This window comes from Manacus candei, unplaced genomic scaffold (assembly GCF_025592945.1).
Source record: "Manacus candei isolate 608988 ecotype Guabito, Panama unplaced genomic scaffold, ASM2559294v1 h1tg000081l, whole genome shotgun sequence".
Taxonomy (NCBI): Eukaryota; Metazoa; Chordata; class Aves; order Passeriformes; family Pipridae; genus Manacus; species Manacus candei.
Window position 1 is genome coordinate 220,414 of NW_026138129.1, and position 27,539 is coordinate 247,952.

General features: G+C 36.1%; 1 protein-coding gene across 4 annotated transcripts in view; it reads left to right on the forward strand.

Moving 5' to 3' along the window:
- WDR27 (WD repeat domain 27) overlaps positions 1-25,669 on the forward strand; it is a 94,931-nt gene extending 69,262 nt beyond the window's left edge. Inside the window, exon 24 of one of the 4 annotated variants that reach the window (XM_051811140.1) lies at positions 24,946-25,669. In XM_051811140.1, the coding sequence (XP_051667100.1) occupies positions 24,946-24,993 (48 nt within the window). In that variant the 3' untranslated portion in view covers positions 24,994-25,669. Of the gene's footprint in view, positions 1-23,410; positions 24,571-24,945 lie in introns of those variants that run through there. The other 3 variants (XM_051811141.1, XM_051811138.1, XM_051811139.1) reach the window with 3 other exon arrangements.
- The last annotated feature ends 1,870 nt before the right edge of the window (positions 25,670-27,539 follow it).

Sequence of the window (27,539 nt, forward strand, 5' to 3'; positions counted from 1 at the left end):
CATACTTATCAAGAGAAGTGTTTTTCACTTCAAATACTTTTGCTTTCCAAATTTCAGACTTACTCTATATTTGAAAGTTGGAACAAATTCTGTCTATGAATGACTCAACTTCAAAATGTTTTGTTTGCACTGCAGAATATGATACACTCTCCATTGGGAAGCTGCTAGTCTGGCAGGTTTAGCTAGTTTTCCCATTGACTTACCAAGTGTTATGCAAGCACTGCTATCCCATGACTCAAACAGCTCCTGTTACTTTTACTTTAGATATGAAAACAGAGCTTTAAAACATTTTATAAATAATAAGGTCCTTCATGAAAGTTAAGTGCAATATTTCAAGATACAAAGGTCTGTATGAAATAAATATGATTCTGCTTACTTTAAGTGTGAGTTATATGCCTTTATTATTTTTAAACAGAATATCCTTTTCTCTTGAAAATATTTAAATATGCAATATGTCATTTAAGACCATGGTTTGGCATTTGAATTTGCTATGATCTGAAAAATAGTTTCCTGAGGAAAAGGTGGATTACCTAGCAATAAAATGAACTTTCTTTCTGTAGGTATATAGATATATGGTGAAATTATTCATGAAAAAATTGTATTTTGAGTCCCAAGCTATATCATCCAGCCACATATACACATTATAAATTGCTCAGCCACAGAGGATGAGTACTATCCAGAAGAAAAGAAAACCTTTACAAAAATGAAGCAAGGTCGAATTACTAAAACCAGTTGTTACCTAGGTCATTCAGATTGAATGATGAGGTTGTGTGTTATGGAACTGTGGGGTTTGTTAGAATGGCAGAAATACTTCTTCCAGCTACATTATTTTAAAAGGCAAATCTCTGTTAAACTTCCAGGAAAATCTGCCTAACATATAACCAATAAATTAAAATTGACCAATGTGATGGAGTTTTGTACAATGAAATGAGTCATATTATCTCCTGTTTGCATGCAAGGAGAGGTAATAAAATTAGCTAGCATTTCTGGCCTCTTCAAGAAGGGAATGCAAACAAAGGAGACCATGATGGAGTCTGAAGGAAAAGAGGCTGTTCTTCAGGAGCAATTTAAAGAAAACAAATGTTAATGTATTTATTTAATTACATAGTTAAGACTTGTACTAGAACAGGGAGAGGCTTTTCATTAACCTATTACATTACATGGGAAACTGTAACGAAGCAAGAAATTTTTATTTTTTTTTCAATAAAGGGTTTTGTAAATAAACTGTATTATATCAGGTCTGGAATCCATTTGATTGACATCACTGCAGCTGGCCAACCTGTCACAGTGCTTACAGCTGAAGTGAAAAACTGCCATAGTTTCTAAGCTCCCACTTCTGTAAACATCTCCTGTTGCATTGAGTTATTTTTGGAGTTTAAATGTGCAGTGGTTCCAAAGAAGTGGTGCCAATGAGTAGAGTCTAAAAAGCAGTATTGAAAATCACTTACTTTAATTTAGTAAAATATTATATATTAGATGGCAAAGAGCCTTCCAACTTAGCTATGAATACCTTTATTTCTGACATTATTTGGTTTATTAAATGTTTGCTGTTTTGTGCCTGATGGACACTAAGTATGACCTTACAGTTCAAAAGGAGAACAAATGAGATGGTCCATCAGAGTTATACTCAAGATGTAGAATGCAAGGCTTCCTAAGAGCTAAATTTAAGTTACAAGGCATTAATGGATGATATTCAAACCATATGCAATGTGCATCCTTCCATTTTCATTTCCACTATATTTCTAGATTTAAAAATTGGAAAGATTTAAAAATAAAAATAAATACTGCTACAGTTAAAACAGAATGTTAAAGTGACTGAGATTTATACGGTAGGTGGGAGGGACAATACTCTGTAGGAAATAGAATTTTGGAGTGTAGCTAGATCATATAGCAATGTTCATGACAGAGATGCTCGCAAGACAACAGTGGCTCTTTATTAATAGTGATATTGGAGACTGGAAATAAAAGTAGATTGCAAAAACATCGGCCCATATTAATGAATCTGGTTTTGTACTTTTCCAGGATTTCATGCAGAAGAGTCTGAGGTATCTGCTACAGATATTGGCTTATGGACTAAATAGTAGGATATAAAAACACTCAAGTGATTTAGGCTTCTGAGAGCTTAGAGATCCTTTTTGAAGATAGAATTGGAACCTGCTCTTAAGTCAGTTATTTAGTTATCATTTATTAACTTGTTAGATATTTTATTCAGTGTTTGAGCTTTTAGTCCTTTAGCTCAGCTTATGGAGGCTTTTACTGTTGTTGAATGGCCTGAGTCAAATTCCTCAAGCAAGCCCACAATGGGTGGTCATAATACGTTGACAGTCAGGCAGAGTCCACCAATAACAAATAGCTCCTAAATAGCATGTATCATGGGTGGTCCAAGAGTTTCCTGGGAGGGACAGTTTCAGGAAGACACTGTGGCTTGAATGGAAGTAGTGCTCTCTGTTTATAGATATGTTCTTTGTTTAATTCTGCTAAGCATGGCTAACCTTGTGACAGCCACTCTTATGGGAAGGAGGCATTGTAGAAAAAGAAGATTCTGCATACATAATAACTTCATATGAAACAGTCTCACTGGTCACAGTCTCATTTTTAGGCATACTTTCGTTAACTGGCTTTCTATTTTTCAGTGAAGAAAATCAGAGTTTACAACTCAGTTTGTAACTATAGAGGCAGGTGTGGCTACTGGATTGTGGTAAAGTAGTGAAAGATCAGAATATCTGATTACACATCTTGTAATATCTTTACATTAATTAATATAGTTGCATTCTTCTGAAAAGAATATAGTTTTACTACACAATACTGTATACAGTTGCACTCTTGTGCTGCTCTCTTGCCAAGCCATAGAATTTTTCCAAACCAAGCTGAAAGGAATTTGTGTGCCAAAGTGCTGTAGGGAAATGTTAATCTGAATTATGTTTGCCTAGTATGGATGTGAATCACTTAGATTACCTCGTTATTACAGCAGAGTTTCTTTTTTGTTGACTATTACTTAAGAATGACCCTACCTCCAATAATACAGCTCCCTTTGTTTAAAAATCAGTGGTGCTGTCACTAATGGTTTCAGTGCCTTCCATGTATTCTCCATCTGCCAGTGCATTTATCAGTTCTTAGTGTTTTATGTTAACCTATTTATATCAGAGATGGCAAACTGAAATTTAGCCATGACAAATCAGCAAAGTAGCCATTTTTTTTTCTTTCCAGTCTGGGTAGTATATGCTTATTCTTCATTAAATGCAGTCTTATGTCTTTCTTTTTATAAAATGCAAATCCTGTAATAGCAAAACCAATTGTTTTAAGTGGAAAAAATGAAGAAAAACCAGAAAAAGCATGTTGCTATAAACAGCTATTAGGGTTGAATCATACTAGAATTTTGCGAATGTTTTCATTTTAGCATGTCGGTTATTAATTTCTGATGTTTTCTGCTTTTTGGGCAAATTATTAACACATGTTTTTCTTCTCAGCTCTCAAGAAAAAAGTATTTTCTTATTTTTAAAGTAAAAAGTGAGCAAAAAGACAATTTGCACTTGTGTGTGTCTGTCTTGAAAAACACAAATTCTTCAGCAACATGAAATAGATGCTAAAATCATATGAAGGATCTCATATCTTCACAAAGTATTTTCCATTGGTTTATGAGAAGAACACTGTTGCAGTTCTCTACTGCATTATGTTGTATATGTGCAATAAACCTGACATGAATCTTTACACTGCTTAATTTTTGGGGAAAAAAAAGGATCACAAAGAAACAATAAACTACACTGGATTAGTATTGATTATTCTGACACACAAAATAGCTTTAAGATCAGTTAAAAGTAAGCTATTGGTAATTTCATAGTTAGTTATGCAAGCACATAAGCCAGTCTCTTCAGTTATTGAAATCAGTAACAACTCCATTTGTTTTTATTTCCCTACTTCTCTGATAGTATGAGAATAGAAACAGACTGATGACATCTTTTTTTTAGCTGTAATTAGCCTTTTTTTTTTTTTTGTTATTTGCTGTTTAGAAATCTGTAATAGTTTAGGCTTCAGAACTAAAAGTTTGTTTCAAGATCAACATCGATCATGGAATTTGCAAGCTCTAATTTGACAACCTGTTTGAATACTGCAGTTTTGCTTGGTGAAGAATTCAGAAAAATTGGCTCTTGGTTTTGTTTCCAAAATTCATAATGTGAATCTGAAACCAACTGTTGCCTCATAACAGTTTGATCTCACAATTGATTTATTGGATGATATGGTTGCTCCTTTGTATACTAGTGCTGATGAAAAGAGTAAACTGTCCCTTTTAGATTTTGAATTCACATAATTGTTTTTCAGCACACAAATAAGTAAGACTTTCCATATGTACAAATGCTAGTAGAGATCACCAGAAAACCTATAATTTACCATCCTATTCTGAAGAATGCTTCAGGTCTAACTAATATTGCCAAACTACAGAGGGTCAGCCATGTTCGGAATTCTTACCTGGCATTTAAATGTCTCTAGTCAGCAAAAATATGTGTCTCTGAAGATGGTGAAAGAGGAGTTGGGAATGCAGTCTTGTAAACTAATGTTCTTTGTAGGAGGGGCACTAGTAGTATGGAGGAAAAAAACCTGTTATATACCTTATTAATGGCCCAGTTCCATCTCAGATCCTGAAAGTGTTAGCCTGATCTATGGTGAAATCATTCCTGTAGATTTAAGCACATGAGGAAAATTGTTTAGCTTTCATACTTATGTACATTAAACCATTTGTGCCTGCCATTACAACCTGCTTATAACTGTGATGCTATAAACATTGTTACTTGTTGTTGAAGACATTTATTCCTTCATGCTATTTAAGAAATGCAGATATTTTTAAAAAGTTAATTAATTCATCGGGCAAAATAAAAATCTTTTTTTCTTATAGGTAATGGCAAAGAAGTCTTTCATGGGATTGCAGTAAATGAAAGCAAATTAATTATCTATTTGTGCTTTCACATGTGTTTGAATATTTCTCAGTGGGAGTCAATTCAGGCAGCAATCTCTTCCTGTCAGTACAGCTGAAAAAATATTTTTACACAGCTCGATCCCGTATATGATCTGATACCATGTGAGGATAATTAAATCTTGCGGAACTGTTGACAGCAGTTTTTGATTTCCATGTGTCCTTATCCAAGCTGCTCCACTGTAATTTTAGGGAATCTCTTATTGGTAGGTGGCTGTGCTTGACAATACATAACCTTGGCCTGAAGATTACTTTGCTTTGCATTTGCTTTGGAAATTCAGTAATGACGATATGCCATTTTGGCTTACTTTTGTAAGTCATTGCAAATACTCCCAAATACAGTTGGAAAGAAAGTATATATTGGCTTAGTTAACAATACAGATCCTGATGGTAACTGTCCCTATTGAAAATCAGCTTAATATTAATCTTGCCTTTGATAGAAAGGTGCAATATTGTGCTCTAAGAACTGCTGGTGAAATCTCTTACCAGTTCAGTAGCAGGTTTTAAAAGATCTCATGCTAACAGATTTTTCAGAAAGGGAAATATCTGCAGAATAGCTCATATGTCTCTGCCTCATACTAATGGACTGTGAATGCTGAGGATGAATAATGAGTGGTAGCCTGATGATATCAACACACTGTAATTTTGTTCTTTGCCTTATATCAAGTAACAGAATAAGATCCGTCATAAAAGTATTTGTAGCAAAACCAAACTGTTACTTCTCTCTTTGCTGGTTTGGGGTTTTTTTAGGACTTTCTATGTAAAAATTATGATAAGGGAAAACTCACAAGTTGCCAATTTTCTTAAGAAAGTGTTATATGTCAAGAACTGGGTGGTTGTCAAAAGTATTGACAGGGCAGTGACATTGCCAGAAATATAGTCACCATCTAGTCTTCTGCACAGCATTTGATCTACAAGGAGACTGTGCCCTTTGGAAACTGCATGGGTGCCAAGTCAGCAGTGGAGTGGAAGTGGGAAGGAAGTAGGTTGATGAGAGTGAATTAAATGTAGGTAAGGAAACTGTGCAAGGAGAAGAAAACACAGGAAACCACGTGGAAGAAAAATGAACAGAATTATCTGTTTTGACTGAATTCTAGACATTTTTTAAGGATGTATTTCTTTGGGATAAGCACTAGGGAATTTTCTAAACCTCCAACAGATGAGCCAGAGAGTTTGCAACAAGGGAAGAATATCTTTTAAAGAAATGACTACATGAGCATCCATTGTGTGTCTGCTTGATTCAGCAAGTTTCTTGTTACAGCATTCAGAGATTGCATACCCTGACTTAATTATAGATTATCTTGTGCTATAGAGGAATTCTACAGTCAATGTGTGGCTAACTGTGAGCATTGGAATTTCACATCAGTCCAACATTCAGCATGCCCAAAGCTAAACATCCCACATTCCAAAGAAGCTTAATCTGTGCTTGACATTAGCAATTTTTATTGAATGCCCATTTGAAACTATTTTTTGGGCACACGCGAGTCATATTATTCTAGTTGATGTAATATTGTCTTTTTTTTAACTGGGAGGTTATATAGATTATATGTTATATATAGCTATATATGAAATATTTTGAAAACAGTAAATCTTTTAAATTTTAAGAATTGTGATACTAAAGAATAGTAGCTGTCTGTCTGAATTTTTAAATCACAGTTATTTTTTTCCACTTGCCTGTGAGGCTTCCTTATGTTGCTGAGAATAAACATATAAGAATTTCTCCATCTGTAAGTCTGTACTGAATCTTTGATTGTTTTGTGAAAGAACTGTATCAAACATGGACATTTTCTATTAATAACCTTCAAGTTATAATACTCTGGAAGATTAACAGTGTACCTTACGTTCTTTTACTTTATACTACCATAACAGTAAACCTCAAAGATTATTACAAATATGTTTATAAACTTTTCAGAAGTAATTTGCTTTGTCACACAAACATAATCTTTTTGATTTTCCCATTGTAACTGTTAATTTAGTTTTGAAACAATTAGATGGATTTTTATCCATGCAAGTAAAAATATATCTTTGAAGTACTAATAAACACTGCAGCATCCCACAGCAACTGTTTGGTTCTTTTAAATGGAAGAGCTGGCTAAGGAATTACTTACTGAAGTTCTGTTTAATGCAGATGAGTTGTGCTCCTGTGTAAGCACATAATGCTTAGATGCTCAAAGCTGGATGCAGAAACAAACTTTGGAAATTTGGTAGTGAAAATGATTGCTTTAGGTCTACTGCAGTGAAAAAAAGAAGGGAAGGTGGTGGCATAGTCACAGTTTTATTTTGAATCGGGGTGACTATAGTGAAAGAAAGGAAGGATAAAAGCAATTAACAAGCTCAGGTAAAAGGACATTGTTGCATTCTTTATGCAGACTTAGATAAATATTTTAGCTGTTTAAATGAATCTGGAAGACCATACCCTTGAGATCTGAAGCAGGAAGAATTTTTAGGACTAACACATAACCTAGAGGTGATGATGTAGAAGGAAATTTAAGTTGTAGGTAATCTTCAATTTTTCTGTCCCAGTAACAAGTTACTGTCTACAATGATGGAGAAGGTTTGAGAAAAAATCACAGTGAAAGAGAAATAAGGATCCTTGTTCTAATCTTGTTGAACTTGAAATAATGGTGAATCATTAGACTGGTATGGAGATCGGTCTGGAAGAGAGGTTTAACTGTGAGTCATGCTTAGAGAAATACTAACTTGACATTATCTGAAGTTAAGATGTGAGGAAGCAGGATAAGAGAAAAGTAAGGGCAGGCTTTTCTGAAATTTTGTTGGAAACTGACTGGGAAATAAGAATTCTCTTCTGAAGGACTGATAAAAGGTAATCAGAACAGAGAAGAATCAAGGAAGCCAAGACAGAGCTAAAATCCAGGAAAAGCACTGTCAGCTTTATTGAAGGCAGCTTGATGCATGGAAGCAAGTCAGGATGACGTATTTATTGTCACATATGCCTAGGAAGAGATCATTAGAGAGAATGTCAGGCATCATTTCAGTGAAAATCAAAGACAAAAGGTACATTTGGCAAGAAAACTGGAAAAAAACCCACCAAACCTGACTGCAAACAGCATATGCTTTTTTATTAAGTAAATGAGAGATGATCTGTAACTGGGGAAACAAATGTGGACAACAGCAGGCCTTTTAAGGACACAGAAGCTAAGGAATGTTTACATTGGAAGAAGGAAGAGTCAGATGACATTGATATGTTAATGGAGAGAATAAAGGAAATAAGTTAATATGTGAGATTGGGCCTCTGAAGAAAGGGAAGGAGAACAGAAGAGAAATATCTCAACTGACAAGGAAACGCTGCAGTAGGGGAAAAGAAAAGGAAGGCAGAAGTCGGAAAATACTGTGGAAAAATAAAGCCGGTTAGGAAAGAAACCGTGGGAATTACAGACATGAAATTTCATGCTAGAAAAGAAGCATTATTTAGCCAAGGTAGTAACCTCACCAAGAACAGAGAAAGAAAATTATCAGAATCATAATTGAAATGCTTGCTGACAGTTCCTGAAGTTAGACCTTTTCAGTTCATCTGCTCAGCTGAAGCAGCACAGTTAGCCAGATTGCCCCTGGATCTGTATACATACCAAACAAACTTATTCTATCATTAGGGCAGGGATATTCCTATTTCAATTCCTGATATCTCCAGTAGAACTTGTCTTTGAGATCTGTACTCATAAATGTAGAAGAGATAATGTTTTGTAGAATGTGCAGAAATCTCTACAAAGGTTCTTTATTTAATCTTTTTTGGTAATATATATCTTCATGCAAAGTGCTGTGAAACTCATGCTTTTGGGGAAGAGGATGGAGTAGAATTTTCTTTAAAGGTCTTTAGAACGCTTTCCTCTCAATTCTAACTGACATCAGTTTGAGTCTCTTAAAAAAGTTTCTTTATTAGCTGTGTAGGGCAATATAGTATTCTTTATGGACTAAATTTCATAGGAATGATGGCACCTCAAGGATATGCTCTTTCAAAGTGATCCATCAGTCTCACAACACCTTTAAGTTCTGACTTTTTCAACTGTAAAAACAACCAAGGGAAAAGATTTGCTTTATGGATACAATTTTTACTCATGTTAGCTTATAGCATTAATGTTTAGATATTTACATGCCAAAATAGTTAAACTTTATATTCTCCCATATGAATTGAAATACTAGATTCTTAGAAGGCTAATTGCACCATCCTACCTTACATTTATATGGAACATATTATTATTATGATTGCTTATGTTTATTCAAAAAGTAGCTTTAAAAGGTGAGGCATTAGCACTGTGCATGCCTTTCAGACCTTGACAGTTTAATGTTCTTGACTTTGTACTGGCACTTTAAAAAATGAAGAAAAGATTATTTGTTTCCATTTGCAAATTCTTTTGTTCCTGAAGGAAATACATCTACTGGGTAAAAATATAATAAGATTTACCCCTGTTTCTTATCTGTGTATGACTTAAAGGAGAGGTCTTACTCAGGAAAAACTACAGAGAAAAATATATCTAGATCACAAGCTTGTTCTTTGGAATATATTGGAATATATTTGACAGTGATTTGAGTAAAACTTAATCTTTAAAAGAAGTATTATCAATTTATCACATCAGAGTGCTAAAACATTATGTAAAATAATTGTATACAATTAAACTCACCAAGCATAATAAAAGAGAAACAGAAGTAGAACAAAATCCAGAAGGAAAGACAGAAAAAGAATAACTGTTTGTTCACACCATTTTAGTGCAAAGCTTTAAAGTTGCACTAAAGGATAGAACTGACATTTATTTGCATAAGGTAAAAATTTCTCAAAACAAGAAAGAGTAATGAAAAAATACTAAAAAAAAAAAAATGAAGTGAATAAAAAAGGGATATGACTTGTACTTGCAAGACAGTGACATTAGAAATGTAATACACTTCACCGAGAATAAGAAATAATTATATTATTATTACATTATTAAAATTATTTATATTGTTATTAACATCATCAACAAGAATAATAATAAACAACAATTAAACAAATAAAGTTTGCTCTGATAGCAATATGGGAGATTTGTGTTATGCAGCAGTCGATTATCTTGTTATTATTTGCATGTAATATGAAGAGCATTTTCTGGATCACTGAACATAAAGATGGACTGTAGTTGTAGTGTCACACATACTTTTCTGAGTAGATCCAATTTTCCAGACTTATAACTTTAAAAAATATATTTTTAAATTGTTTTAGTAAGTATTTTATTTTTAAAAGATATAGCATATTATTAATTTATACCAGAACCACTTTCCAATACCTGTTAAAATTATAGAAAAACTGGAAAATAGCTTAATTAATTATACAAGGAATTTCAATCCTTTATTATATACAATATACTCACAGGATTGAAAACTCTGGGTTTGACAATTTTTCATCAAGTGTTTATAGACTGATCCACAGTGCTATTTTATTTGGCTGTGGAGTCTGCTTTTTAGGCCAAGAACTTGAGGTTTGATTAGCCTAAATAGGACATTATACAGTATGGTGAAAAATCTTGATATTTGGGGACAGGATCTCTTTCTAAATAGGGAACTTTGTTTAAAGGTTTGTCATTGTAGTTGTACTTAGTTTGACAGTGATTTCAAAATACAAGTTGTTTTGTGTTTGTGTGCTCAAAGTACAGGATTGAAACTATAGACCTTTCTCTGATTGGCATTAGTGGAAACAGCCCTCTGTTTCATTTGGAGCAGTGTCGTGTCTGGAGGTTGTCATGAAATAACAAATAGTAGCAAAGTCTACTGGAGTAGTACTTAGAGCCACAGTCATGATGTTATATAACATAATAAATTAGGAACCCAAATACAGAAACTAACATAGCTTGTTGTGGAAAGGGTTTTTTTTTCAGAACTTATTCAAGAAAATGTTAACATCTTGAAAATCTGAAGAAAGATTTTTGTAATTATTTTCTGTGTAAGTATTTCACACAGGTGGGTGCAACTGATTTCCCTAAGTTTTCATGCACATCTCTGTATCTGCTAATTAACTTGATGGACTTAGATGTATAAGGATAAAATTAAAAACTGACCCACAAACCTCAGCAGTAACAAGATCCCAGGCTTTTATAGCCTCTGCAATACCTTGGGACACTTTCCTAATTTTTCATTATTTACTGTTTGAAACTCTTAGAGAATGTACTACCTCTCTTCTTAACTATTCCACAGAGGTAAAGTTCTTCTGATGTAGTGCTTTAGTTTTATTCAGCATGTTCATGTTCTATATTAGTTACTGGGTTTTGGTTTATGTTGCTTGAGTGGACATTTTAATTCTGTAATTTTTCTTTCGCTGTTGACTTCTTTATCTTCTCCTAGAAGTCGCATAATCGACCTTTTGATATTTTTCCTATATTGCTAGATCTTCTGCTAACAGGACCCCCTGTAGGAAGATGCCAACTTTTCTGCTTCAGAACCAATTTAATGTTCCCCGTTGGATCTATCTTTTGTCATTATTTGAGGCTTGAATACACTTTGTTTTGTTTCTACTTTTCCAAGCTGTTTTCCTTTAGTAAATACAGAGGAAAACAACGCAGCATGTTTCCAAGAAAATTACTTCCCACGCATGGTAGAGATAAGTTGTGACTTCAGGACCTGCTCTGCTTACCAGTGCAGTCTTGAACTTTGGTGACAGACTTGTTTAATGGATTGGAATGAATCTTCCAGACAAACTTTATAAATATGTTCCAAGGAATATTGTATAACTCTGAGGGTTAAAGCAAATTTACTTGGTGCATAATTAATAACGTAAGGGAACCTGAAAATATGTAGTGCAGTGGACATGGCTTCCCTTTATCCTCAATACTAGAGCAGAGGCACCCCAGCCCCACCCCTCTTGACCAAGGAGTCCAGGGTAAAGGAATGTTGGAAGGAAGACTTTTCCTTCATCAAGGAGGATTGGGTTAGAGAACACCTAGGCAAACTTAACGTGCAGCTGAGTCCACGGGCCATAACTGGATGCATTGGTGAGTGCTGAGAGAGCTGCAGACACCATAAGCAAGGCTGCTCATGAGATGCAACATGAGTTTGAGATGCGACAATCAGGATAGGTGCCTGACAACTGGAAGAAAGCAAATGTCACCGTTTTCAAAAATGGCAAGAAGGATGACCCAGTGAACTACTGTCCAGGCAACCTCACCTCAATTCTTGGAAAGGTGATGAAATGCCTTTTTCTAGAGACCATCTCTCTCCATATACATAACAAGAATATGATCAAGAGTAGTCAGCATGGATTCACAAAAGATAAATCATGCTTGACCAACCTCATGGTCTTCTGTGATGAAACAAATGCCTGGATGGATGAAGGGATATTGTCTACCTCGACTTCGGCAAGGCTTTTGACACCATATCTCACAACATCCTCACAGGCAGACTCAGGAAGTGGGGACTGGATGAGTGGACAGTGCGGCAGATTGAGGTCTGGCTGAACAGAAGATGCCAGAGGGTCGTAATCAGTGCCACAGTCTCTTGCTGAAGGTCTGTCACTAGTGGTGTCCTTCAAGTTTGGTACTGGGCCCAGTATTGTTTAACCCATCCATCAATGACTTGGATGAAGAGGCAGATGCCTCCTCAGCAAGTTTGATGTGGCACAAAGCTGGGAGGAGTGGCCGATACCCCAGAGAGCTGTGCAGCCCTTCAGAGGGACCTCATCAGGTTGGAGAGATGGGCACAGAGAAACCATCTGAACTTCAACAAAAGCAAATGCAGGATCCTTCACCTGGGGAGAAATAACCCCATGCATCAGTAAAGGCTTGGGGCTGACCTACTGGAAAGCAGCTCTGAGGAGAAAGCCCTGGGGGTCCTGGTGGACAACAAGCTGTCCACGAGCCAGTAGTGTTTTCTTGTGGCCAAGAATGCCAATGCAATGGTATCCTGGGGTGCATTAGGAAAAGCATTACCAACAGGTCAAGGGAAGTGATCCTGCCCCTCTACTTAGCCCTGGTGAGGCCACATCTGGAGTGCTGTGTCCAGTTCTGAGGTCCTCAGTACAAGAGACATGGAGCTCCTGGAGCAGTTCCAATGGAGGGCTTCAAAGATAATTAAGGGACTGGAGTATCTCTCTTACAAAGACAGGCTGAGGGAGCTGGGCCTGTTCAGTCTTGAGAAGAGATGACTGAGAGGGGACATCACCAATATCTATAGGTATCTGAAGAGCCTGGAATCAGGCTCTTCTCAGTGGTGCCAATCAATAGGACAAGAGGCAGCGGCCAGAAACTTATGCACAGGAAGTTCCATGTGAATATGAGAAAGAACTTCTTTATTATGTGGGTGATCAAACACTGGAAGAGATTGCCCAGAGAGGTTGTGGAGTCTCCCTCTCTGGAAATATTCCAGAACTGTCTGTACACAATCCTGTGCCATATGCTCTAGGATGACCCTGCTTGAGCAGGGAGGTTGGACCAGGTGACCCACAGTGGTCCCTTCAAACCTTACCCATGCTGTGATTCCGTGGTTCTGTGATATTTATGTAGGTGTGCATGAGGGATCCAGCCTTGTTGTAGTCACACCAGACTTAAACTCATCAGTGGAATTCTGACAAGCCAGTTTGTGGCCTGGGATGGTTAAACTGTTTTATTCCAGCACTGTAGATGAGCTAATGACTCTTGCCATCCTTACTAACTCACAAGGTTGCACCAAACTAATGTGGCTACATTGCCTGTAGCCACAGGCAATGAGCTCACACAAGTAAGACTGCATAGCACTGTGCTAAACCATTTGGACATATTGCCTTGATTCCCTGTTGACTCAAGGATAACCACACCATGGTCCATTTCACAGTACAGACATGCCCTAAGTTTCATGCCTTGAAAGTTCTTTGTTTTTGTTTCTGTGATGATATAAATGGAAGACTGCTCCTTATAAGACTTACAGTCGTTTTAAAGCTTGGGTTTAAACATAATGTATTGAGTCTAACCAATCCTCCTCCTCCCCCCCCAATTACTTAATGCAAATGTTTTTATATGTATATTTGAGGTACAGCACACTGAATGAACTTGTTATTTGACATGCTACATTTAAACTTCTCATTTGGCTGTACAAATCATACACTTAGGAAAAACACATTATAAGAAAGCTATTAATCTAATTTCTCTACTGTTTTTCTTTTGTGAGCTAAGAAGTTCCAGGAAACTAACTCTGGTTAGTCTTCAGTGTTCTGAGTATTTTGTGAGTGTATATTATTTTAGTAATTGATTTTGCTCCAAATGCAATTTGGTGTTGCATTTTTTCCTGGAGAATATTTCTCCATATTTACAATTTTGAAAAGTTAACTGAAATTGGTCAATATTCGGTACTCTGAAAATTAGAATATTATTGAAATTGTGTGTTCACTGTGTTGCTAGCTAGAGGGAATATTTATCAGGGTGCATATTTAGGTCCTTTCATATTTTGTATGGTGATAGTAAAAAATATATATAGGAATCTACATACTTGCCAATGATATGATAGAAAATAAATTAAAACATGATTTAAAAAATAAATTATTTTGCAGACGTATTTTTGACACAGTGGAACCTGTTTCATTCTTTGGGAAAATGATAATATAGTACTAGTGCAATGATTTTTTATGAAATCACATTTCCATTACCTTGGTCAGGAAGGTACAATTCTGCAGTTCATGTATAAGGTTATATTTTAATTTCAGGTTAAACTTTGTTACATACAAATATTATGGAAGATGTAAATATAAATTTCCTTATTTCCAACCATTTTAGGCCAGATCCACAGACAGACATCTGAAATTATTTTTATTTAATCTATGTACATTAACTTTAATAAATTTCAAAATATATGGGTATTAGTCTGCCTAAAAGTCATTAGTAAATATAGAGAGGCTTTAGAAAATTTAACTCACATAAAAAGATCATACTGCATTTTGCAGAGTAGAGCAGAACTGATTTTTTTTAACATTTCCGTTAATTTAATGCATTTTAAAAATTACATTTATTGTATTTTTAGAAAAACAATATATATTTAAACAGACTTACTATGTCTCAGCAATTTTTTTGGTATAAACATATAAGAAGATCAGTAACTAATAATTGTTTATTTTCTTTATTTAAATTGTTAACCCAGAATTAAACTAAAATGCAGCAGAATTAAACTAAAATGCAGCAGAATTTAGGTTTTCTCCAGCCACTGTGGTAATTGCAAATTTTTTTTATGATCTGTCTGCTTTTATACCCCTTTCTTTTAAACAACCAATCTGAGAGATTTTCTGTGAATAAGAGGTCTTTTTATATTTTAAGATCTTTTAAATTATTGTGACGATTTGAACTGTATATTTAGGTACCCTGAAGAAATACATCCATTTGAAGTTATTTTCTATTGGGTCTAGATCTGCCAGGCACAAATGACTTCATAATGCTGCTTTTTGCATATGTGGTCAGCACTTAACACTACTTGGAAAAAAAATGTTGCTCTTTCTTAAAGTTTTTGTACAGACTTTGTGCCACTTGGAGAAATTTTGTAAATACCATATGGGGATAGAAATGACACTACTCAAGATGAAACATGTTGAAAATTTCTTTTTACTCTTGCTTTTTGCTTTGAGAATGTTGAATGCAAGAAGTAATAGAAGTACCTTCATACAGAAGGTTTACTCTTTGGATAGCTGTCTGTCTTTTGTGATACATGATGAATTGACTATTTTAAATATGGAAATTGCATGAGAATATCTGGCTTTTGGGGGAAAAAAAGCATTATACTCTAAGTAAATGTGAGTGTGGACTAATAAAAGAAGAAACGTGGGCCTGTTAAATTCTGATACGAACTTCAGTTTTAGGAAGGAAAATCCATTTCTCTGGTGGTTCAAGGATAATTAGGGGTATAAAACTACTACTTTGAAAGGGACTGCCTAACTATGCTTGTGTGGCTAGGTTTGCATGAAAGAATTTTGTTTTTTTAGTGTATTTTGCTGTGAGCTAATGTCCAGATTTTGAAGTGGAATTTGAAATTATACACCTGAGTAGGATCCTAGTAAAACTCTTTTTCATGTTTCCCTCAGTTTTTTAGTTACTGAGTGAAGACACAGGATTGTAAGGAAAATGATGTCATGCAAACATTAGTAGCCTCAGAGATTGTGGCAGGCTTTTGAAGAATGTCTGAGATTACATTTAAGTTGTTTCAAACCCATCATTAAAGCAAATGATCTGGAAAACATTCCTGATCATTTGTCCAGCCATGTGAGTTCCAAGTGTATTTTGCAGACTATCAAAAATTGCTATTGTAAGAATATAGTAAAAGTGTTTTCTGCATTAAAAATGTATTAAAAATACCACCAATTATATATTTTAATTTTTGAAAATTTAAATGGATTTCACTTAATTCTACCGATGTTTGACTAATCTTGGCACCTTCTTTCTTATATAATAATGATTGAGGCAAATAACGTACTGTACGGCATTGCACTCTTTGTTGTTGTTCATCATGCAGTATCTTCAGATCCCTGCTTCACCAGTCTAGTATCACAGAATTACAGAATGGTTGAGGTTGGAAGAGATTGGTGGAGGTCATCCAGTCCAACACCCTTGCTCAAGCAGGACCTGCTCAGCAGGTTGGTCAGGCCCATGACCAGTCAGCTTTTGGATATCTTCAAGAATGGAGACTCCACAATCTCTCTGGGCAAACTGACAATAACCTGACTGCTCCAAGATGGCCTTCAATATGCTGTAATTATGACAACTGCTTTATTACAGTGCCACACATTTAAAGTGGAATAGGTGAGAGATATGTCTGGATATGTGGCTGAAAAAATGAGCAACCAGATAAGCAACTGTCCTCTGATCTGTGCTAATTTGTGTCTGCTGTACAGAACTTGAGCTACGGAACTATACGGAAGGGAGAATTGCCTGAAATCATGAAATAGTGAAATATTGTAGAATGTGGAATTCTTAGTAGAATCCTTATTCCATCCATGAAACTTTCAAAAAGTATTCCTTAGAAACTACAATCATGGAAAAACTGAAAACCTCTTTTCTATTTTCCTGCCTAATAGTCAAATGAGTGGGGACCTGGAACAATTTCTAATTGGAAGAGCAGGGACAGAGAAACTTTTAATTGCAGAATGGATCTTGATGATACATGAAACAGATCAACATTTCTTCATCTAGAATGTTCTTTTCATTCCATGTCCTATACTCACTTTGTGGGGAAATGTCAGTGCAGGTTATTATTTAGTTCATCTGGAGATGAACGACTCTGCCAACTCCTGCCCATAACTGCAGCCACATGCCATAACACATACTGGAGTTTCCCTTCCTAGCATGAGTTTCTCTTACATGGTATCAATTTTTTGATAGTACCCAAAATTGTGGAGGTCCTTGTCTAAAAGAGTTTGCTGTTTGGAGTACCTTTGTATATCTATATCTCTATATCTCTGTATCTCTGAAGTGAATATTGAATAAAATATTCAGAAACTAAAAAAAAAATCCCTTGTGAATTGCAGTATTCAGCCAATAGTTACAACAATGCAGGCCATAAACAACCATTTTAAGGAAAGTGTTCTAGACTGTGAATCCTGAGTGGAGGTAGCTTCCCACTGCCTAGTTCATGGTAAGGAGCCAAATCCTGGGAAAGGATGGAAGGCATACCTCTGATTTCATCATTTCTTTGTTGGATGTGTTGGCAAATAGCTCCCTACTCAGCATGCTGCTCTTATGGATTCCATTCTGAGGTGTGTACCTTTCCTTGTGGTGTTTTATGGAGAGCTGTAGTGGGTTTCTGTGGCTAGGTTTTGGTAATGAGGAGACAGCTACACAGATGGCTTCTGTTAGAAGCTGCAAGAAGCTTCCCATGTCTGATGGAGCCGATGCCAGCCAGCTCCAGGACGGGCTTCCTGCCACTGACCAAGACCAAGCCAATCAGGAGTGATAGTAATGCCTCTGTGATAACATATTTAAGAATAGAAGGTTGTTGCACAGAAAGAATTCCAGCCAGGGAAGAGCGGAGCGAGAACATGTGAACAACAAAGCACCAAGGTCAGTGCAGAAGGAGGGGCAGGAGGTGCTCCAGGCGCCAGAGCTGTGGCTCCTGCAGCCTGTGATGCAGACCATGGTGGAGCAGCTGTGCCCCTGCAGCCCATGGAGGACCATCGGGGTGCAGAGACCCACCTGCAACCCATGGAGGAGCCCATGCCGGAGCAGGTGGATGCACGAAGGAGTCTGTGACCCCGTGGGAAACCCAAGATGGAGCAGGGTCCTGCCGGAGACCTGCAGCCCATGGAGAGGGGAGCCCACGCTGGAGCAGGTTTTCCCGGGTGGGACTTGTGGCCGCTGTGGGGGATCCATGTTGGTACAGCTCATTCATGAAGGACTGCACCCCATGGAGGAGTGACCCACAGGACAGCAGTTTGGGAAGAAAACTGCTTCCATCCGAGGGATGGACTCATGCCGGAGAGGTCCAACAAGGACTGTCTCCCGTGGGAGGGACCCCAAGAGAGCAGGGGAAGGACTCCTCTCCCTGAGCAGCAGCAGCAGAAGCAACAACTGACCATAACTTCCATTCCCTATCCCCCTGCACCACTGGGAGGGAGGAGGAAAACATGGAAGGAAGGAGGGGTGGTGGGAAGGTGCTTTTAAGATTGTTTTATTTCTCACTCCTTTGCTCTTATCCTGTTAGTAATAAATTTAAGTACTATCCCCACTTTGAGTCCATTTTGCCTGTGAAGGTGATCAGTAAGTGACCTCTCCCAGTTTTCTCTCAACTCATGAATCCTTAACTGGTTTTTTTCTCTCCTCTGTCCAGCTGCAGAGGGAGAGCGAGAGAGTGGCTTTAGTGGGTACCTGGCATCTGGCCAGGGTCAACCCACTACACCATCTAAAGAATTAGTTGCATGGTCAAATTTTGTGGTAGAAGGACTATTTGCAACTGAGATGTAACTGACAAATATGTCAGTCAAAACAATGGAAAAGTGAAGTTAAAACATGCAAGCCAGTAGAATTATCCAGTTTAAAATCTGGTCAGCAAAGAGAATCTGTTCCTAAGACTTTCATTGTTCTTACAATTCAAAATATTTTTGTAGCATTCCTATTCCACATCTCAATCTCCTCAGGATTTTTAAGTTCTGTAAGTCTCTTTTTGTGACTACAAAACAGATGTAGCAGTCAATATGAATACCTAAAGCAGAAGTGGTAATCATTGTTGGTGGTATAAACCACAAACTCCTAGAGGTTATTTCCAGCTCCTTGTAGTTGCTGGTGACTTTCCTCTCAACTCCAGTGGGAGCAGGGCTTCATGCAGGAATATGGAAATTTTTCAGCTTTTTTGTCAGAAAGCAAAGAAACGCTGACTCTGAGTATGAACTCTCCAAGGGAATCCCAAATGTGGGGATAAACATCTTACAGGCTGTTTAGATACTGTAGATTTAGAACCAATTGTAGGTTTAGGTTGAGTTACTCTAACAATGGATAAGTTTATTCCTTATACTATTTTTATGTACATGAACCAGCAAAGTAAGACATTTTAGATTTCTTCAGTGTAATATCCTGAGGCAAGCCAGCTGTATTTTAAATTGTGTTGTGTGTTTGTATATGTTAATTGATGTGTATTTATAAAGACATGGTAATACTAACATAGCACTCTTGTTTAAATGCAGCTTCCTGAACCTTTGTGGGTTCAGTAAGAAAGGCTCTGAGGTATTCTTTATCTGAAACACAATCAGTACATAAAACTACTTTTAAAGTTTGAAGAAAGTAAACATAAAGTCTGTGTATGTATGGATATGAACATAAATGCCCATATAAACATGCATTGTTAATGTATGGCATGATTTTACCAATAGGGCAGTAAAGCAAGGTTATAATAGAAGAGGAAATGTTCATGGTATGTTCTTAATTTCTTATTGATGATGTAATTGAAAGAAAAAATTGAAAGAAGAATTAACAATTGTAATGAGGCATAGGAATAGAATGTATTTTATTTGTGACAGAAATAAAATTGAAATAGTGTTAGGTGATTAGCATGATACCTCTAATTAAGGTAAGATTGGTAAAAGAATGCAACTGTGTTTATTGAGTCCTTTCCTAAGTTCATTTTTTACTGCAAAGGTGTCTGGACGTTTTAAAGTGACTATTCTTTTACTCTTCATCTTTCTGCTTCTAGTGAAATCAACAACAAAATTAATAATAGTTTTTGACATAAAAACAGGTATGATGTTGTAAAGCCCAAGCTAATATAATGATGTCATTAAAAATTGAAAAGTTTGGAGAAAGGCAACATATGTAGTGAGCAAAGATCACACTAAAGAAAGGAGAAAATAATTTATTTAGGTTCATGGTATAAATTTTGTTTGAGACACCTTCCCAGTAGTTCTCCTGTCAAATAACACTTTGTCCTAGTGTTCTTCACACATGAGAGTCTACTGCCAAACTGGCATGCTTTCTGGAATGGAAATATTTAATATGGACTTTTAAAAGAAAAACAGCATTTGGGGGCCTGTTTATGTTGTCACTAAGAGTATAGCAGCAAGTAGTGAAAAGAGATTCTTTGGATTGCTGTGAGTTGTAAAGAGTAGCTAAATTAGTGTGTTGTTCCAGTTTTAAGATATTATTTAAAGCCCCTTGAAGTTAGAGGAAACTTAAAACAAAATTTGTTGGACTTAACAAGCATTGGTTTGTATCTTAAAGCTGGAAAATATACAGAGCTTTCCCTAAAACCCTGTCCTGCATCACATTTATACTCAAAGCATTTGCATTTCTATGGGGAGTGGCATAAAGATATAACTACCTTCTCTCATGTATTTGTTTCTTCATTAGCTCTAGTGGCAGAAGACTATGAAGTAGATTATATTCTTTTAGATTAGGGTCTTTAATTTGTTGTTTGTTTTTTTTTTTTTGTCTTGCTGCTTGAAGATTATTATATACTTACACAGATTTCTACCTATGTTTGAGAAGACTAAGTCAAACAAATCAGATCCATTATAGGAGTTTGCATTTATTTGGGGTGGCTTATTCCTTCAGGTTTTCTTCATCAATATCATATATACGTGAAAAAGATTTTGGAATATTAGTATAGAAACATTAAGATGGATTTAAGATTGATATATTATATTTTGGTCAAGGAATTTTAACACATCAAAAGAGTTGCTGGGAGTTACTAGTTTTAGTTGCCTATAAAAACGTCATGTTAAATACAGATGAGAATTTTGCTTTTATTGAGCACATAAATAATATTTACTGAAGTCTGACAACAAAGAGATGCAGGTGCTGAAGTGGGTAATGCATTTAAAAATATGATACATTAGGGAAACTCACCAGGACGTTCCAGGAACATATATCCAGAAAAGATTAATTCAGTCTGAGTCATAATGGAACTAAGGTTTTAAAACTGAAGGTCGAGTTTGGGATGACACTTCTGGAAAAGATCAAGATGCAGAATTTCTGTAGCATCACAGGTATGTCAGAGGCTAAAAATAGTCAGGTAGAAAAAGGCTTCCAAAAAAAGAACTACTGATACATTTGCACAGATAATAAGAAATAAAATGGGAAAACAGAGTGGTCAGCACTGGGCAAAAGCAGCCTGGATGATCTGTTAGGCTTATCACAAATTTGATGGAAGAAGGGTAATCAGTGAGGCACTCCAGTACATGATTGCAAAGTGTACAGGGAACACAGACCACATCTTGCTAGCAGTGGAGATATGCTTTATGTTAATGACAGCATAGAAGAGAGACAAATTAATAAACCTCAACAAGTAATGAGTCCTGTAGAGACTGAAATTCCAGTCCTGTATAGGAAGAATACAGCAGTGAATTTATACCCTAAAAACAAGACCAGGATGGCAACACTGTCTGTGTTATGATAGATCAGTGAGGGCAGGAAGGTCCATTACTCTTCCATATCAGGATGAATGAAGAGATCAGATTTTAGATGCTAGGAATGACTGTTTCATGCTGAGGGTGGTCACCGGAGTCAACCCTTGACTACATCAGTAAATATGTAGAAAATGTATTTGTTTCAGAAAGTCATAGAACCATAGAGTCATTTTGTTTGGAAAAGACCCTTAAATTCATGGAGTATAACCGTTAACCTAGCACTAGGTTAGACCCCCTAGGAAAGACTATCTCACTCTTTCATAGGTATTTGTTTATAGCACTTCTGAAGATACCAAGACAGACCATAGCTCCAGCTCTTTGCTCCAGTTTATCTATTCTTCTGCTCCAAATAAAAGCATTGCCTTAGGCACCACTTTCTGAACAGGAAAAATATAATAAAAGCCATTTCCACAGTGTCTCCTTTTACTGTTGCTCTTGATTGTTGCTAGTTGTGAAACCAATGCAAGATTCAAGAGCAGAAATGTGCTTTTGAAGTGATTCAACAAGTTATCCCTATTTATCCCCCTTCACTTCTCACTGCTGTATGGTTTGTGAGAATGCATTTTGGGCTTGTCTCTCATAAAACCAAACCAGAAAATGAACTCCAGGGATGCACTCAGTGTGCTCACAGACTTTCAATCCATTGGACTAGAGCAGAGCTAGTTTACATTAACCCATATAATGTCTAGATGTAACCCAAGGGGACCTGAGTCTGAGAAGGAAAAAAATCCACACCAATATTTAAAGAACTCAGAATGCTAATGACTCATTAAGCCCATTGAAAACTCTATTTTTTTATAAAATATTTCTTTAATAATTAGGCAATTTTTTTGATTATGAGTGTTGTTTTAACAGTCTAATTATTGATATGGTGCTGCCAAAATTGTGGAGGTGGTTAAATGGAGTAGAAAGATAATTTTTTCTGATTAGTGAAAACAGAAGGACTCTGGAAGAATGTAATAGCAGTGTAGCAAATACATTTAGCAGGTGGCAGCCAAGCCGTGTTTCAGTACTGTCAGAGAATATGATCGGAGGATTGACCACACATTGCAGTTTTTGAGGTTCAGGTTGGATATTAAGGAAGGGCAGTGCAAAACTGGAATGAGTTGTGAAATTTTCTTGAAAATTTTCAACATTTAGTCAAACAAAGCCATAGCTAAACTCTTCTAATGTTTCCAGTGGTTGCACCTAGAGCGTGAAGATGGACAAGATGACCTCCTTGGGTCTTGTAAAACTTCAGTTTGTTTAAAATTATTTTGTTTTAAATTGAAAGCTAAACAAGGTTTCTGTATTATCTCCTGTAATAATGAATCCTCAGTATAGAATAGAATTCATCTCTGATTTCTCAGGTAAGATCATTTCTCTTTTGATAACATGAAATAATAATAAAAGCATTTTATTTTTTTGTTTTTCTTCCACAAGATAAATGGCTACGGAAATTTAGAAAGGATACATTATTTAGATATTTTATAGATATGTCATCTTTACAATATGTCCTGGTTTTAGCTGTGATAGAGTTATTTTTCTTCCTAGTAGCTGATGTGCTTTAGATTTAGTATGAGAATAGTGTTGATAGCACACTGTTTTAGTTGTTGCTAAATAGTGTTTATAACAAGTCAAGAATTTTTCAGCTGCTCATGCCCCACCAGTGAGAAGGTTGGGAGGGGACACAGCCAGAGCAGATGGCTCAAACTGGCCAAAGGGATATTCCATACCATAAGATGTCATGCTCAGTATATAAACTGGGGGAAAGCTGACCTGGTGCATCTGCTTGAGAACTAGCTAGGCATTGGTCAGTGAGTGGTGAGCATTGTGAATCACTTGTATCTTATAATTATTTTATCATTATGTCTTTTCTTCCTTTTCCTTCCCATTAAACTATCTTTATCTCAACCCATGAATTTTCTCACTTGTTCTTTTCTGATTCCCCCATCCCACTGCGAGTGGATGGAGGAGGTAAGCAGCTGCACAATGCTCAGATGCCATCTGGGGTTAAACAACAACACAATAATAAGTTACAGAGGTAGATAAGGAGATACTAGAAGTCTTTGGAGATATGTAATAGTCTTGGATAGCTGTAAAAAATAGAGCTGGAGGAATTAAATCTGACAGGTTTTGGTAGTCTATACTTTTATGTTACATAAATGAGAGTGAGAAAGAAGAAAATAAGAGAACAACAGTCATGGTCTTGGGAGATAAGAGTTATGAGAGATTAGAAGAATTGATCATTGGAGATGTTGAAGGAGGGAATACAAACCCAAGAAGATAACTTATTGACCACAGAGGCTCTTCATCCAAAGGAATAAAACAAATTATTAAAAGCATTAAAGAAAGAACAAATCAAGAAAAATGAGGATGTGCAAAGTTAACTAAATGAACTGGTTGGAGAATGAGATGCATGTTTGGTTCCTGCTATTCAGACTTTTATCGCTGGTATGAATAACTGTAAATTCTAATATGCAAGGACTAAGCATCTTGAAATTTTCATGGAAAATAAGTGGTACAGTTTGTAGATCATCCCTTTCTGAGGTACAGCAGGTTTTCAAGTGCTTGTTGGTAGAAGTAATTGCAGAAAATAGTATTTTCTCTTATTTTATAATCAAGATCTGAGACTGGTAAAAGAAAGCTAAATGCAGTTGAAGGCTCTTTATGCATGTATTCGAGACTTGCGTCTTCACAGAAGTTTTTCAACATACTTTCTTGCAAAGGAAATTCTTATTCTACATTTAACACCAATAAAAATTAGAAAACTGCATTTGTTGGTATGCCTGATTTAATTCACAGTATTTTCCATTTTCATTTATTCCAGCTCTTTCTTATTTCTTCCATACTCTCTTCTTGAGTCATACACATTGAAGTCTGTTTGACTTTCTATGTGGTTTAAACATATGCTTCAGTTTTACAGACTGTTGATGTGTTAGCGGATGTTGACACAAATTTGAAAATAGTTGGAAAAGAAAAATCTAAGTAAAATGGAATTTTCAGATTAGCTTCGTTGAGAAGAGTCTATAGGTTAAGTTGCTCCTTTTTTTGGAAATGAATCCTGGACATCTTAACATAAAAGAAATATCTTAATGATCTTCATTTGGTTTGTTACTCTAAAGCAAACTGTTCTCACTGGAAAGATCTTTATTAAAGCCATATGTTCTTTTCTTTTGAACTGCAGCTCACCACAGCCACCTTGGATGGTAGACTCCAGTTGTTTCTACCCTGATACTTGCCAACCTGTGGGGCTTTGGCCGTGGTACTCTGAGAATAACAACTTGCTGAGAGAAAGAAGACTGCTAATTGGCCTTAAGCAAGTGGCATGACGTTCCCTCTAAACTACAATTTTCTTCTGATTTCATTTTCTGCAAGTTCCTCAAGCTGTTCCCAAAGTTTTTCTGTTGTACAGTCTGTTACCTTTATTGCAATAATAAGTACAGAAGATCAAGAAAAGAAGGAGTCTACTCATTCTGACTTCATTCTAGCAAATCACCTCAGAAGTGGCTTTCAAAGGACTTACTGAATGTTTATAGTTAGATGTATTCTGTAGTGCTTTGCTAGACTGAGACTACTTTAGACTGAAAATGCAAGCAAAATAACAAGTGTTACATTTTTAAAGCTTGATCTGTCTGTGACAAAATTTTTAAATTAATTTGAAAGAAAGAAGGACTGTATATCTTTCTGAAATGCCATGGGAGTCCTTCTGTTATACTTCTTTGGGGTTACTGGAGTCAGCATAGCTGTTGTTTGAAAGCAGAGTTTTACTGGCTTACTATTTACGCTACATTCTGTAAATTTATTAGGGAATATGTGACAAATATCTTCTCTTTAGAAGAAATTATTTCTGTCTTTTAAATAATTGTTAAATATTTTCAGAAATGTTAAGGTAATATGAGAATAAAATAATGGGAAAAATGTTAATGTCTTGTATTTTTCCTAGTTTATTTGTCTCGATATTAGAAAAGATTTTTTTAGACAACTGTTTTTTTTTTTAAAAAACTAGACACTCTCAATGTTCGTTGACTCTAGGTAAAAACAGAGAGCATGTATGTGACTGGTGAAACAACACAGATTTTTTCTTTTGCTTACAAAATTGTGCTACCTTTTCAGTTAAATTTGCCAGAAGAGAATTTATTAATCAGTTTTCTTTAAAAAAAAGGGAAAAACTGAAATTACCATTCCCACTTTAACAACAATCAGTATGGTCAGATCACTTTCAATACTGGAAAGAATATTATATTTAATAGACACCTCTAATTTATGCATAAAATATTTAATATAAATAGATAAAGTTATTTCTGTAAGTTGTTTAGTTTCCATAATGCTCTTTGGTAAAGGCTTTAGCAGTTTTTTGTTGAGTAAAATCATATACTATCAGTATGTATCGTATCCAGATATTCTCCAGAACACAATGGTCTCATAAATAACTAAAGGAGTGTAGTGCAGCCAGATCATACCCTGCAGGACTCTGAATATCAGAATCAGGTTTGGTATGATCAAAGAAAATGTGGAATAACCCACTTCAATACTTTCTAATACTTGTTCAGTTCAAAATCAGATTAACCAAGACATTACCTTCTATGCTGCAGCTTCATACTGGTACACTACATTCACAAATTTTCTGCAAGATTTAAATATTTATTTCCACCACAGGGATTCTCAGGATGGTCTTTTTCAACCTTCAGTTACCTTACTTTCTCATCTGTGTGCTCTGGACTCCACATCAAAGAGTCAGTATTCAAATACAGAAGAACAGCATGGTCCATAGCTGTATTAGCAGGTAAAGTGTTTCTAAGCCATGGGTTGCAACTTACTAGTGACTGACTCTTCAGGGAGGTTGAAACATCTGCTGAGGAGGTGTGAACTGTAATTATTACTGGTTTTTTTAAGGAACCACATTTTTTAAACAGAAGAGTAACATTCTCAGGTTTAAGGTAGAGGACACGTAGAAAAACTTGCTTGCTGCAAGCATGGAGGTTGTCACAATCTCCATGGAACTGAAATAAAAGGGAAAGACTTCCATTTTCTAGAGATCCTACCTTCTAGGACTAACTGCTCTCAGTCCCGCGTCAGCCAGTATATATACCCCAAACCCCTCTTATTCCTGGGCTAGTTTGATCTCTGCAGGAGGAGCTCTTCTTCCAAATCTAATGGATTATCTCTCTTTCCATTAAGTGAGACTCAGCTGTATGGTGCTTTCTGTTTACTTTCATCAAGGACTTTTCCTGGACAGAAAAGCCCTTTGAAGTGTTTTGACCGTGACCACAGCATTATCAATCCATGATGAATAGAGACCTTCATCTGTTCAGCCCTTGCAGATGTGCAGCTCTTCCACAACCCAAGAATTTGTTGACCCCTTTTTCCCTCAGGGGAAAGAGAGAATTTGCCCTTCCAAACAGGCACTAAAGCTTTTCAAATGGAAATTCACAAAAAAAAAAAAAAGGAAAATTCCCCCCTGGATTCCTCATAAATGCTTGAATGCTTGTGGTTTTGAGGATGGAAAACTTCAGCTGACACACTTCAAGTTTGGCAAAATTAAATGCTTGAAAGCAGGTTTTCTAATGGTAACTAGGAGGATAGTGTTACCATCTTGTAATATTATATTTAGAATTTTTATCATCACTAAGTTTTTCTTCTGAGGTCTCTTTGATAGAAAGACACAGGAGGTTATACTTAATTGCTAAAGAGGTACAGTAATAAAAGATTAGTCTTCAACAGAAGAGTGTATCCACAGAAGCACTATCTATACCTTTGTTTTTTAACAGGCAAATCTGA